The sequence below is a fragment of the Coccidioides immitis genome (assembly GCF_000149335.2).
Source record: "Coccidioides immitis RS genomic scaffold supercont3.6, whole genome shotgun sequence".
Taxonomy (NCBI): Eukaryota; Fungi; Ascomycota; class Eurotiomycetes; order Onygenales; family Onygenaceae; genus Coccidioides; species Coccidioides immitis.
This window is the reverse complement of record NW_004504312.1, coordinates 1,065,112-1,078,943: the sequence shown is the minus strand read 5'-3', so window position 1 is coordinate 1,078,943 and position 13,832 is coordinate 1,065,112. Positions and strand designations below refer to the sequence as shown.

Here is a 13,832-nt window from a genome sequence, read left to right as displayed (position 1 = left end):
TATCGCCAAATGTTGCCAACCATTTGAAATTTGGGAGGCCCAGGGCTGATTAAGAAGGCGATGGAGGTAAGGCAATCTATACCTGGATATGAGGACGGGAGTTGCATTTCACCAGCTGAACTCCCCCATAGATGAATAATCATACGTTTTCCAGCCGTAAGCGCCTCGAGGAATTGGCTGCAAGCGTGGGTGTTTCTATGAGCAATTATCTCCCAATCCTCAAGAGAAACGCCATTTCTTCTTTTAGCCATCAGGATAAGGAAGCGGCTGAGAGCCTTGCAACACGCAAAAGATTGGAAACTTTCTCGTCGAAGTCACATATCTTCCGACGCACCCCAAGCCAACGCAATTTCAAGAAACAGGAGCTCTATGTCGCGATCGAGACCGTCATCAGGGAAAACGGACCCGTCGGTGTTCTGGAATGTTTAGTGACGCAAGCCAAAGATGCAAAGTCTAAAAAGAACATATTCAAAACCGATACCCAGGAGTTCCACGTGGGCCCGCTTCTGGAGCTTGCAATAGGACATCGACGGGCCGATATGGTATCAATACTGGCTCCTCAAGCGGATCCGGCGTCTGTGAATAGTTGCCTTCGATGTGCAACCGCATCTGCCAATCTAGATTGTGTCAAGGCCCTTCTTGAAAACGGGGCAGATCCAAATTCTTGCCAAGAAGAGTTCATTGAAAATATAACCAGTGGAAACATTCCTCTCGTGAAACTTTTACTAAGAGCAGAGAAACGGCTTAACATTTCGTGTCTTGATGAAGCCCTTCCGATAGTGGTATCGAAAGGACCGCTTCAGCTTGTTATTATCCTTCTTCAGCAAGGTGCCAATGCGGATTCAGCTGGACTCTTCGAATCTGTTGTTGAGGGTGGAAGGATTGATCTTATCGCCGCCTTTGTCTCAGCTAAGCGGCCTCCGTCACCAGCATCTCTCAGCCGCGCTCTCGGAGTCGTTCTCCGTGGGTCAACAGTAGTGACGGAAGAACAACGTTTGATCATCGAAATGCTTCTTTGCGCCGGCGCATCTGGAGAGAACGTCAACAAGATCCTAATGCGATCAATCTCTACGAATGATGGGAACCTCGCTTCCACGGTGGTTTCGTATCGCGAGGTGATCTCATATGATCCTTCGGACGCAATAATTGAAGCCGTAAAGAAGAATGACATGGAGATCTTAAGCATTATTTTCAATGGAAAACTTGACAGCGACTGCGCGTCTGCTCTATTGGCCAAGTTTTCTAAAGTGTCGGTGACTTTGGCGTCATCGAGAAAGCTTTGGATAGTGTCAACCTTAGTTAAATACGGGGCTACTGGCAGTCCGCTGCATGAGTATTTGGTTAATTCCGTCCAACGAAATGACGAACTGTTGGTCAGATTTCTAGTGGATCACGGAGCATCCGTTGACTACCAGGATGCAAAGGCACTTCGTCTTGCCATGTCCTCAAAAAAAATCTTCAAATCTTCAAGAAACTCCTTGGCGGGAAACCATCTCAACCCTCCTTTTCGCTATGCTTTCGCTTGTTACCAACATTACCCCCAAATTTACAGCTGGATTTGGCGTCAGAACTATTAGCTGCTGGGGCCCAAGGTCAAGAGGTCGACAAGACGCTCGCAAGGGTGTTTTCTGACAACGTTACACTCGAACGACACCAGTTCCTTGAGTTACTCGTGAGACATGGCGCGGATGTTAACATCAAGGATGGTTATTGTTTCCAAGAAGCAGCAAGATTGGGAGACATCGTTTCTCTAAGCATCTTACTCAAAGGCAGTCTAAGCGAGTTATCACTTTGCAGAGCTCTCACTCCGGCAAGCAAACTATCTCCCAAAGAACTACGGTTCACTATCGTGGATTTGCTTCTGTCAGCAGGCGCTCGTGGACCAATAGTGGATGCGCAATTGGTTGAGCTAGTTCAGGAAATTCCTGTCGATATCGTTTTGATTAGTCTAGTTCTCGAGAAAGGGGAAGCAAATATCAACATGGATGGTGGTAAGCCTGTGCATCATGCGTGCCGGAAGGCAGATTATAAACTCCTGGAGCTTCTGCTGCAGTATCGGCCGACAACAAAGACCCTGGACGCGGCTTTCCTTACAGCGACCTCTTTGGAAGACCCTGCCGTTCGTTATGAGATATGTCATAAGCTCCTCAATGCTGGTGTAAAAGGAGCAATGCTGGACAAGTCATTAATCTGTGAACAGCAATCTCCGTCAAGCAACATGAGTTTACTGGAGCTACTCATCGATCATGGGGCGAATATTAATTTTAACAACGGTGCTGCTATTCGAAATGCTATAAAGCAGTCTGATGAGCAGCAGCTTGTGCTTTTCGCATCTAGAATGCCTTCACGCCAGACAGTAATGGGTGGCCTGGAATTATTGCTCCGTACTAATACCGTCAAGAGGTACGAGATGGCCAATATTTTGTTGAATGCAACAGATATCTCCGTATCCGAGGCTTTGAATCCCATGCTCCCGGAAGTGATCAGATTAGATATTCGGAATCATCGCCTTCTGAAGCTTTTTATTCAGCACGGGGCTTCGGTAGATTATCAGCAGGGTATGGCGATACGCAAATCGATCGACAATGATTATATCGATGCTTGTGAATTATTACTGGGTCAACCTGTCTCTTCGGACACACTTGAAACTGTTTTTGGGTCTTGTTTGGCGATTGAAGGTCCACGACGTGTTCAATACACAAAGTTGGTCCTCCAAGCCGGTTTTGATGGACGATGTGTAGATGAAGCACTCCTTAAGATTGTCCAAGAAAAGCCCTGTGACATGGATATGGTCATACTTCTCTTAGCGCATGGCGCTTCGGTCCACTTTGCGAATAGTCAATGCATTGTTCACGCGGCTCTGTCTCGGGATGATTTAATCCTGAGAATCATTCTAGAATCCGTTTCAGATAAAATAGCTGTGACATATGCGTTTGGAAAGACAATATCGGCCGGTATAACTTGGCTTTCAGCTTCTGGTTTACCAACCATCGAATTGTTACTACGCCATGGTGCAACCGGGGAGGCACTCAATCTGGCCCTAATCGCGGCAGTTGGAAATGCAGCAATGAACCCCGAGGTGGCAAAGTTTGTAGACCTTTTCCTTGAATTTGGAGCTAGGGCCGATTACCATGATGGTCGTGCACTGAGAGCTGCGATTTCAAAAGGCCAAATTTCGCTGACCAAAAAGATTATGGATACATGCCCTTCGAGCAAGAGTCTTGCAATCGGACTCACATGTGTTTTTAGTTCTGACCTCTCTGAGGATGTGAGTTTGAAATTGATTGAAATTCTCACTCAAAATCAGGCCGACGTTGATGCCGTGGACACTTTGTGGTGTTCTGATGGATTGCAAAAAGAATCTCCCGTTCTTCTATGCCTTCAAAAATGGCCACGGGGAACGAAGATCCTGGAAAAGCTTCTGCAGAGCGGCATGAACGTAAACCAGATAACCTCTTATACGATTGAGAATGATCATGGACTGGAACATGTTTCTCTTCTTTTATGGGCGTTGTTGCAACCAAAACAGCGTATAAGTTCATACGCGATTGAGTGTCTACTGAAGCATGGAGGTAAGCCCCTTTAGGGTACAACCTTTGCGGTTTCTCTGACGTGTTATTAGCGGACCCCAACTTTCAATCTACAGGGTCTTGGAAGTCCCCTCTCCTCATAGCATCAATCGAAAGAACCCCTGATGTTGTTTTACAGCTTATCCATCATGGCGCAGATGTTTCGAGGGGCGACGCGGCTGGAAAGACTCCACTCTTTTACGCTAGTAGACGTAACCAGATTGATATAATACGCCATCTTATCGACGCTGGCGCTACTGTCGATGATGGGAGTCTCCATGAAGCGGCACAGGCCTTGAGCCCCGATGCTGTTCAACTCCTTATTTCTTATGGACATGATCCCAACTTTCCATCAATGTTACACGATGGTCGATGTGCACTAGCAAACTTGAGTCTCCACGCCTCTGATGCTAGGTTGCCTGTTTCTGGAATCAGGAAGACCATTGACGCTCTAATTGCTGGCAAAGCAGACCTAAGAGCACAGAGTCAGGGAAAATCTCTCCTTTTCCATGCATTGGATAATCTAGGAGCCTGTGTCCATGTCACGACGGCCCTGCTGGCAAGTGGAATGTGGAAACTAATTAATGACAGCTGCAATATCTTTACCAGCAATAACTATGTCTACTCACCCTCGATGTACATCAAGAAGAACCTCCAAAGCAGCCCAAGAGAGCTTGGTCCACAGCTTCTTCATATCCTGAAGGCCCACAATTGTAGGGATGTGTACTATCGGCTCACTAGCCCTCAACCGCCAGACATGGTTAACGCCCCGCCAGAAATTATGGCAGAGGAAAGCCGAAGACAGGCCCGAGTCAAACGTCTCCAGGATCAAGAAGAAGAACACCAAATGCAGCTCAGACAAAATGAGGACCTTGCAAATCAGCAAGACATACTGATGACGCGAACACACAATCTGCGGATTCAACACGATCGCGAGCTTGCAGACGAACGAGAGGCAAACGCTGAGCGCTTTGCAAAACAACAGCTTCGTCTTGATGCCGAATCTGCAGCGCAACGGTCTCGCCTTGCACAACAAAATCGTATGCTAGAATTTGAACACACGAAGACCCTTAGCCAACTTCGCCTGCAGGCACTCGAACAGCAAGGCCGGCTGCAAATTGCGAATGCGCAAGAAGTTGCACGGATAGAACAGGAACTGGTCGATAAGAAACTGACCACGGAGATTCAACGAATTAGAGAGCTCGAAGCTGCTAATGACAGGCAGTACAAGAGAGATGCTGATATTCTTTGTAGGCAGGAAAGGCTATGGGCAGAAAGGAAAGGGATAATGAGTGAAGATAGGGGAATCACTCCTGGGAATGCGAGTGGCACGATGTCCCCAGTGAAGGGGCTAACCTATCAGGGTGCAGAATTGGATTAGCTGAGCAAACTCCAGGCAGCATCCTTGTTTCAATGGTGATATCGTATTGAGCAGGTTTCCTAGAAGTGGTAATTTAGTGCGGAATACGGAGTACTTTCGTTGATCTTGCAGCCATTGAACATTATTGATCATATCAACAAGCAGCATAGGGTCTTGCTCCCTTTTCGTGGGGCAGCGTGCAAATTTTGTATTGTTTATGTAGCTATTGGTTTTACTACTCCGTACATATTCGGGAGAAAGTGACCAAAAAAAAAAAAAAAAAAGGAAAAGTGGGATCTTCCGGACTCGAACGCAGGAGGTTCATTCCTCTTACATCAACAGAGACATCGCACCTCAACGCGGATCCGGCAAAAAAACTTGGAGCTTCTCTTTGATTGAGCGTGTCATCCTTAGTGCAGGGGCCATGCTAATCTTCTCTGTATCGTTTCAATAAGACCAAATGCCCGAAGGCAGAAAGGCTGCCTCTTCTACTATCTTATGTTGTGATTTTCTGCGATACCTCGCTCCGATTGGCTGTGTTTAGGTTTAAAATTATATAAGCATATTAAATGGACGGATTTATATTATTCCAGAGAAAATAGAAGCGGGCAACGGTGATTGGCTGGATCCCGGCAACCCAAAGCAACCAGTTGCTTGGCGTTCGGCTTCCACAAAGATTCACCCCCTTTTCCAAGGCTCCTTTCGTTCCATCAGAAACTTGACCCGAGTAGGCTCAAGTCTACATCTAGATTTTGATTCTATACCAAGGGATGACGGATTCAACCGCCCCATTGGTCTTTAGGTTGGTCCAAAGGCAAATAGTCAAAGTACAACAGTCAAGAAACACATGTGCACAAGTTATATGAAAGGGGATAGAAGCGTGTATCCCAGGAAATTCGGCAGGTGGTGGTATACAACACGCGGCTCTCAGTAAAAGTTTGTGTTGCAAGGGATTAAGGGGCATGCTATAACCGCTCAATCATGTGCGATCTCGCTGGTCCTGTGCCAATCCATCTAACTGGGACACCGAGATCCTTTTCGATATATTCGATATATTTCTGGGCGTTTGGCGGCAAGTCTTCCCATTTCGTAGCACCCATGGTATTTACCTTCCAACCTGGCAGCGTTTCATACACAACCTCCACCTTCTCCAGCTCTTCCGCATCGGCGGGGAAGGACTCAACCTCCTTTCCGTTCAAACGATAAGCCACGGCGACCTTGATTTCGTCAAAGTCATCTAGGATGTCTAGCTTTGTCAGATTAAGAGCAGTGTAGTGGTTGATCGAGGTGCTGTATCGGCACATAACCAGGTCAAGCCAGCCGCAGCGCCGCTTTCGGCCGGTGGTGACACCGAACTCACGGCCAGTGGCTTGCAGTTTCTCACCAATTTCGTTAATTTGTTCGCTAGGGAAAGGGCCGGAGCCAACTCGTGTGCTATATGCTTTCACAACGCCGACAATGGACTTGATCTCCGTTGGGTTAAGGCAGAGACTTTGGATGGTGCCGCCCAAGCCAGTGCACGATGAGGTGACGTATGGATACGTGCCGTGATCGATGTCAAGCATGAGTGCGTTAGCTCCCTCGATGAGAATGGATGCGTCTTTGTATTTCCGAAGCAGAGTAAATTGGTCAACCACAAAAGGTTGGAGCAGCGTACGATACTCCTAGACGGCTATAAGTAACGAAGGACCGGTGTCAACAAGCTGAGAGACATACCTTGAACCGCTTAATCTCCTCTTCAAGGTCATAGCTCAGGTCTCCGAATCGTCGTCGGTAACCAGCCTCGAGATTTCTCAACTTTCTTTCTACAATGCCTTCGTCTAAAACTTCTCCGATTCTAACGCCCGTTCTTGAAGCCTTATCACTGTAGCATGGACCGATTCCCTTCCCAGTTGTTCCGACTTTTCGCCCGCCAAGGCTTGCTTCCTCAAGTCCGTCTACTACGGAATGCAAATCGAAGCAGACATGAGCGCGATCACTAATGAACACGCGCTTATTTGCGTCTTTGAGGCCCTTTTCCTCCAAAGCTTTGAGTTCTTTGAAAAATGAGGGAACATGGACGACTGTTCCGGAACCGATTAGGTTGACGCATTTCGGCGATATCAGGCCGGACGGAAGGATATGGAAATCGTATGTGATATTGTCGTGGATAATTGTGTGTCCCGCATCTAGTTGATTGGAAACTTCTGTAAGTATAGATCCCATTCCACCAGCATCTAGGGGTGGTGATAGGCCACAAGCTCGTTGCAATAGGGCTAAGAACGAAAGACAAAACTCACTATGACCACCAGCGGAACGGCAGCAGAGATCTGCAGTTTGAGAGAGGAGGTCTGTAATTTTTCCCTTTCCTAGCGATGAAAGATGTTAGTTTATCGTGCCAGCGCAACTTATCACGCAACCTATGGCTTTCTTCTATCGGACTCAAAAGATCACGAGGGCCGCCGGAAGTTCTCACCTTCGTCCCCAAACTGGGCACCTAAAACCAGCGTCACCATGGTTCTCTTTTCTTTACTAACAACCGGAATTCGAATGTAGATGGATTCCACAAAAGAAGGACAAGTCCTCGTTTCTTTCCTTATTTCAATTTTGGTATGTTCTTAAGTGTATCGGGCACAATCCCACAATGCCGAGGGGTAGTAAAAGCGGGCACGAGAGGTCCAATGACGACTGCGCTAATGCGGAGACTCAATTGAGGAGAAGAAGTGCAAATATTGCTATCTCTAATCGGACCGGAAAAAACTTTTGCTCGGATATGCGATTTCAAAATCTAGAGATCAAATTCCAAGAAATTCTTTCGGAGTATGCGCTCAATCTTTTCGGCCTGAGTCACCCTTTTGGCGCGGGGCGGGATTATGTAATCGGCGGGACCGGGAACGAAGAAACGAAATTCCGTGAGCCCTTTGTCTGCCTGGAGTTGGGGAGGAACCATCCATCACAGCGATAGATTTGTTCTCTGTAGATGTGAAAGGATTATAACATGGTGGAGAACACTCTATATATAGCAGAAGGAAGTGTGTATGCACTGGCATTGTATTATGCAATCCTTGATTGTTGTCTCAATACTGAACGGAATGGCTGGCAGCCTTGTTTCCCATCAAACAAACATAAAACTGCCGCAGATCATAGTGGTACACACGACGGTTTAAAAAAGAACAGGACAAAAAAAGCCAACTGCCAATCCGGTTGGAAAGATAACAACAACTCCTTACCAAATGCGCCTAGCCAATGATGTATCCACGTCTCTTACGCCTTGATAGTAACTTGCCACCCTATGCAACAACAAAACGGGCCTCAAATCAGTGACTCAGCACAGGGAACCGGTTGCGCCTTTCGGCATTCTTGAATCCAGGTACGTAGGCGTCCGAGGTCCAAAATACACTGACGATGCCGCTCCCACGCGACTTCCCAGTGCTGGCGTACCACAAAGTCCTCTTCCATTCCACGTACATAGGCACCGAACCCATACTTCCCAGGGTTACCTATAGCCTTCGCATCGTCGCTTTCATCATCGTCATTGGCGGCGTCCCCATTGGCTGAAGCCTGATATCCACCTAAATTTAAACGGGTACCATCCCCTCTTGCGCTCATCCAGTTCGGTGATAGCAGAGTGTCGACAAAATTCTGTCGTGCATTGAAATGGGAAAGCATGGTTCTGTTAAACTTGTTCCATTCGTTCATGTAAGCCGCCATGTCGGTCATGTACCGGTCCCACATGCCTCGAGCGAGAACTTGTTCTGGCTTCATGGCTGAAAGGCCCGGATTAGCAGTGAAATTCGGAAGAGTGGGTGGTTTTGGCGGTTTTGGAAGAGCAAGATCCCTTGGTTTGATACGCGACCGATTCAAATCTGGCTGAGAGTCGAATGGAAGGGCGTTATTCAAATTCCTCAAGTCATTGATACCACCATTATTAGTAGCAGAGAAAGGATTGACAAGGCCCATATCAGTTAAATTGAGCAGGTCGGGCGCTGTGTCGAAAGTATTAGGGATTTTGGTCTTCGAGGAATTTGCGGATTCCTTTGAAGGCGTAGCTTGCGCATTTTGGGCACCTCCAGAAGGTATCGGCTCGTCGATATCCATGGCTTCAGCGCTTCCAGAAGGGGCAGCATTCGAGCTTTCGTTCGTAGTGGGAGCGAATGTATTCTCTGCCTCTTCGGCCTCTGTAGTCACTGTGGCTGGGCGTGGAGCAGTAGAACGCTTTGGCGCTGGCTTACTCTGCTTTCGAGGGCTTTTTTGACGACGAGGATCCATTGATGGCTGCGGAAATGCATCGCCACGCGGAGTTGTCCACGTGTTATCTCTGAGGAGTTCTGCCCAACGATCAGCTGAAAATTTCGCTTCTGCAAACGGCGGAAGTGGCTGGGAAGAAGCACGATCCGCACTGGGATTGGCTGCGTTCTGTGAAGAACCCGACGGTTGAAAATGAGAAGATGTGTCAGATTTATTCAGAGTTCTACCTCGTGTTGGTACTGGCTTTGTGGCAAATGGAACACTGCCAGACGGCCCTGGGGCGAAAAGGTCAGCGTCATTCCCAAATGTGCCACTCCATTCTTTCGCTGAAAAGGTGGGACTAATGTAATCATGGCTTTTGCTTTTAGGGGGAGTTTTGTGGGTTCCGTCCCCTTTTGGAGTGGTGTTTGTCGCATTGAAACTAGAAATATCCTCTAAGTCAGTTCCCATAATTAACAAAGAAACGGATAGTGACAAAGATAGTATAGCAAAGATAATATAGCATCAGGTCAATATGAATGATTTTGTTCTCTTTTTCGCCCATGAGCCAGTCCTCTGATGACACCACCATTTATGGCTCCTTCTGCCAAGGGTAGGACACTAAGGGCTTGGGCTTAAAGGAAGGGAATGTGTGACCATTGACGCCTGTTTCAGATCAATCAAACAGCAGGAGACTTGTGGGTACCATACATATTAGGTGTTGAAGAGCAGCGAGGTTCACCGTTTGTGGGAGTCATTTTCTCGCTTTGGAGGCTACCATCCACATTGACATTAGTCGAGAGCGGAATTGACGATTTTGAAAAATTTGAAGATAAAGGGGTGCGGCCAGCGGTTTTTCTGTGGCTTCCCTTGTCTGATTCCACTCCCTCGCCAACATTAGGACTCTCCCAGTCATCGAATTTGGAACGGTTGGCTTTGGTGAACTCTTTCTGACGGCCATTGATCGTTTCGCCAAACAGCCACGAGTCGGGATGCATCGCCCACGCCGACGTATCACCAGACATGTTCTCGTTGCCATAATGCGTAGGTCTGTTAACCTTTGCCCTGGTACTACGAACTCTGCTGCGCGGCATGGCTTTTGGGCGAAAGCTAGGAAGAATTTCGTCTGAATCACTCGAAGTGGGGGAAGAGAATGGTTGATTGCGTTTGGGACTCAGCTTAGGGCTCGCACTATGACGTCTTCCACGAGCCTGCAGAGGGGTTGGGCTTGGTGGATTTGTTCGTGGTTGGGATCCAGAGTCCTCGAAAGGAGTTGAGCGGGCACTCCGCGTAAATGCAAAACCTGCACTCGACACATAAGTTTTCTCGCCGCCTGACGTAGCGTACCGACTGCTGGTTCTTTCTAGGTTAGGCATAGATGTACCGGAGTCCCCAGCTCCCGCGGGTTTCTTTTTAGCAGTAGGGGATGGTGCTGGTTCAAAAAAGGGGTTCGATGCTTGCGCCCTTTCACCCTTTGAGATGGTCGCATAGGCAGACGTATTTTTTGCCATAGGTTCGTCACCACCAGGCGTGCCAGGTGCAAAGCTATTTCTTTTCTTAGTTGTTTGGGATCTTTGGGGTCCAGCGCCGGCCTGTTTTTGAGTTGTGAAATAAGCTTCATATGCGGAATGTGGCCTTTGTGATTGTTGTTGTTTCGCAGTCGGTGGCTTGTCGGTCCGCCCTGTCTCATGCGATGAACGGCCTGTTCGAGGGTCGAAATTCGTCCATCCACCAGCTGGATGATTGCTAGGTTTCATGTTTTGAAACGCACGGTATGCTTCAGCTCGCGTTCGTACATCTTCATATACCTTATCCCATTTTGGAACACCAGCCTTAGCATAGCTGTTCCACTGGTGCGGCGGATGGGGAAATGACGATGCAGACGGATAACTGGCCTTATTCGGAGGGGCCGTAGGGGGTCTTGGGGGAGGTTTATGAGAAAATGGAGATCCGGTATTGTGGGATCTTGAGGTGGGAGTTGCGCGCGAAGAACCGTAATGCTTGCCGTAACCAGCTCGAAGCCTATCGGCATCGTATTTTAATCGTAGTTGGGAATCATTAAGAACTTCATATGCAGTCTGAAGCCCTTGAAATTTGGAATTGAATTCGACCTCTCTTCCTGGATTTCGATCGGGATGATATTTGAAAGCTACCGTCATGCGAGGTCAATGAGTTTCTGCTGGAACGCAAACAGCAATTTAGGCTCGTGCCCTCTTACCTAGCTTTCGGTATTGTTTTCTAATTTCCTCTGGCTCCGCACGGCTGTCAATCCCCAGCTCCGCATAATAATCCCTCTTTATATCCACTTTCACCATTCTCGAAAGGAGCACGCTCCCTGACCAGAAGTGCCAGGGGATCGGTGGCGGAAGCGGCTAATGGGTTTAGATTTGGCAAAAGTCTCCTCGGTCAACAGAATTGCATATTTTTGCGCGGGAAATGCGAATTTTCGCGATCGTCAATTTGTGTTTATTTTCGAAACGAAGTCGATCTGCCGAGTTTTCACGAAATTCGACTCGAAATTAGTCAGGAGAACGAATGGCCGCAAAGAAAACAGCCTGCATATTCAAATTCACAATTACTACACCAATTCCGGTGAAATTTCAATCGATGAACAATGTCACCAAGATCAGTCAGGGCTGGGAAGGAAAAATGAAAAAAAGCAAAAACTGGCCAGCTCAATCGTGCACACACTTGCAGCAAACTCATGCCCAACAGCAAAAGGTGAGGCAAACTGGGGGAAGCAAAGTCTGATGTTCAGATGCTGCATGCAAGAGACTCACCCTATTAACTGTGAAGTATGGGCAGTGCACAATAGAGAGGCGTGGTTGGTTTATTGGGCAGTTGTTAGGTAGCAGTACACCAGAAACACCTCATTAATGCAGGTTGAACCCTATCAGATCGCAATCGATTAGATGAGAACAAGGGTAAGCCAGAGATTTTGCCAGGAGAGGACGAAGAAGCATACAAATGAGTGACTGTGCAAGAACCAGACCTTCCAACCTGCTTTTCCCCAAGACTTCAACGCCACGGCAGTGAGCTGAGATGATGAGTGACTAGTGTCAAGTCGAACGCGTTTACCAAATCACAATCAGTACAGAGTATATGTAGAAAGTTCGTACAACAAAGCAGATGGTAGTTAGAAAAGAGCGCAATACAAGGCCATCTTTAAAACCATGCAAAGCAAAGTACACATTGAAAGGCATGAAACATGAACAAACCCATTCCAGCATAGGCTGCAGGGCAAACATCGAAACAATACCCTTGTCAGGCGTCCTGATTCTGACAGTGGTCACCGCCCTCACCGTTCCGCCCGCCTGATTATGTCACCAATCACTTAGCCGCCCGCTTCTTGGCTGGTTGACTAACCATATACGGTAATGATGACCGCACTTGAAAGGCTTTCTTTCGCTTCTCCCGCATTGATGCACTTTTCACCAACGCCGGGATCTGTCGCCTGTAGAATGGCCTCTCTTGATGTACAGGGTGCACCCTTCACACATCATGTTTTTATTTCCTCGATCTTGCAGCTGTGAGCTTCTTGTGAACTACGCTCCAATCACACAGATCCTTCCCCGGCTCCAGGCCGCCTTCCTGATATCCAACTCCACCACTTAGGCCATGTTGACCGTATGCCCTTCAGTGTATCCTATGCAATACTCACTATCGTTTTCCACTCTGCTCTCGCAGGGGACCTCCCTTGTACTGGGTTACGGGTGACGAAAAACCGTGAATCTAACCTTGCTTCTTTCCCGCGCATATGCTTATTTTCTGTTTCCACTTTCATGTGAAGCATCCGGGTGGCCAATCGGTATTATAATAAGAGATACTAGAAAGGACATAGAGAACATCAAGTTGTCAGAGCCTTTCTACTGCGTTCTTAGTCAAAATCAAGCGACATTGCCGTTGGGATAGCGGAGCTGGCTGGGCAAGCCAACCGTGTTTCTCCAATTTGATTCTCCGCATAACCACGTTGCCTGAAACAAAGTTTTGAGCTTCTTTATATTCTTATGGCCAGTTGGCTGGGCTTGCCTTATGCAAATACTTACTATGATTTGGTTCCGGCATCGCCAGCTTTTGTGCGGCAGGGGGATGATCGAGCACCTCTTGAGCTAATTGAAAAGTCTGACGTGTTAGAAATTTATGCCAAATCACCGCTGGCTGAGAGGTGATGCTCATGTGCAATCAGTTATATAAATATATATTCGGGGTAGTCAGTCCTTGCTGGGTGGTATCGAAAGCGCTTTCAACCCTGAACTTTCGATCCGCCGGGCCGCCCTACTCTCAGCTACTCTACGTTGTCCTAATTCGAACGACGAACTCGCATCCAAATGGAAACCCGCGCTGAAAGGAGGGGTGGACTGAGAGCTATCCCACCTTTGCGGCAATCCTGAGAGTGTGTATCAGAGAGGCCATACCTAATGACAACTGAGTTAGCAAGGTACATATCAGGCCAGAATTGTTGAATCGGAATCAAGTTGCGAGCTACAGGCCTAAAACGAATGGAGAAAGGAAAAGATGGCTACTGAAGCTGAAATAGAATTTGGTATGTGATATGCTTTGATAATTGTTGTATATGCCTTGGTGAGTCAGACAACTAACTTTGATGGGAAAGGGTAAGGGATCTGGTAGGAGACAAGGCCCGGGGGGAGGAGGATGCAGACGAAGGAGGGTGAGAGGGAAGAAGAAAAATGAAGCCA

The 13,832-nt window shown here is 47.6% G+C and overlaps 3 protein-coding genes across 3 annotated transcripts; 1 reads left to right on the top strand and 2 right to left on the bottom strand.

Moving 5' to 3' along the window:
- Positions 1-131: 131 nt before the first annotated feature.
- On the top strand, positions 132-5,087 carry CIMG_03338 (uncharacterized protein; the record flags this gene model as incomplete). Its single annotated transcript, XM_001243896.2, has 3 exons — positions 132-1,320; positions 1,425-3,572; positions 3,623-5,087. 3 exons carry the CDS (start codon positions 132-134, stop codon positions 4,948-4,950), a joined length of 4,665 nt encoding a protein of 1,554 aa, XP_001243897.2. The 3' UTR covers positions 4,951-5,087.
- A 369-nt stretch (positions 5,088-5,456) lies between these two features.
- CIMG_03337 (adenylosuccinate synthetase) lies at positions 5,457-7,718 on the bottom strand. Its single transcript, XM_001243895.2, has 4 exons — positions 7,385-7,718; positions 7,209-7,277; positions 6,646-7,097; positions 5,457-6,593 (listed from the first exon to the last, which is right to left on the bottom strand). The coding sequence occupies exons 1-4, from the start codon at positions 7,422-7,424 to the stop codon at positions 5,895-5,897; spliced, it is 1,260 nt and encodes a 419-aa protein (XP_001243896.1). The 5' UTR covers positions 7,425-7,718; the 3' UTR covers positions 5,457-5,894.
- A 230-nt stretch (positions 7,719-7,948) lies between these two features.
- Positions 7,949-12,305, bottom strand: CIMG_03336 (DnaJ domain-containing protein). Its single transcript, XM_001243894.2, has 5 exons — positions 12,101-12,305; positions 11,916-12,025; positions 11,354-11,690; positions 9,847-11,284; positions 7,949-9,577 (listed from the first exon to the last, which is right to left on the bottom strand). Exons 3-5 carry the CDS (start codon positions 11,448-11,450, stop codon positions 8,221-8,223), a joined length of 2,892 nt encoding a protein of 963 aa, XP_001243895.2. The 5' UTR covers positions 11,451-11,690; positions 11,916-12,025; positions 12,101-12,305; the 3' UTR covers positions 7,949-8,220.
- Between the last annotated feature and the right edge of the window lie 1,527 nt (positions 12,306-13,832).

Excerpts from the sequence above, each read along its gene's own strand:
- CIMG_03337 (XM_001243895.2), bottom strand. The coding sequence starts at position 7,424 with ATGGTGACGCTGGTTTTAGGTGCCCAGTTTGGGGACGAAG. Across the intron at positions 7,278-7,384 it reads TGCCCAGTTTGGGGACGAAG|GAAAGGGAAAAATTACAGAC; the intron begins GTGAGAACTTCC and ends TTTCATCGCTAG. Across the intron at positions 7,098-7,208 it reads CCGTTCCGCTGGTGGTCATA|ATGCGGGACACACAATTATC; the intron begins GTGAGTTTTGTC and ends CCAATCAACTAG.
- CIMG_03336 (XM_001243894.2), bottom strand. The coding sequence starts at position 11,450 with ATGGTGAAAGTGGATATAAAGAGGGATTATTATGCGGAGCTGGGGATT. Across the intron at positions 11,285-11,353 it reads AAAACAATACCGAAAGCTAG|CTTTCAAATATCATCCCGAT; the intron begins GTAAGAGGGCAC and ends GCATGACGGTAG. Across the intron at positions 9,578-9,846 it reads TGCTCTTCAACACCTAATAT|TTTCAATGCGACAAACACCA; the intron begins GTATGGTACCCA and ends GGATATTTCTAG.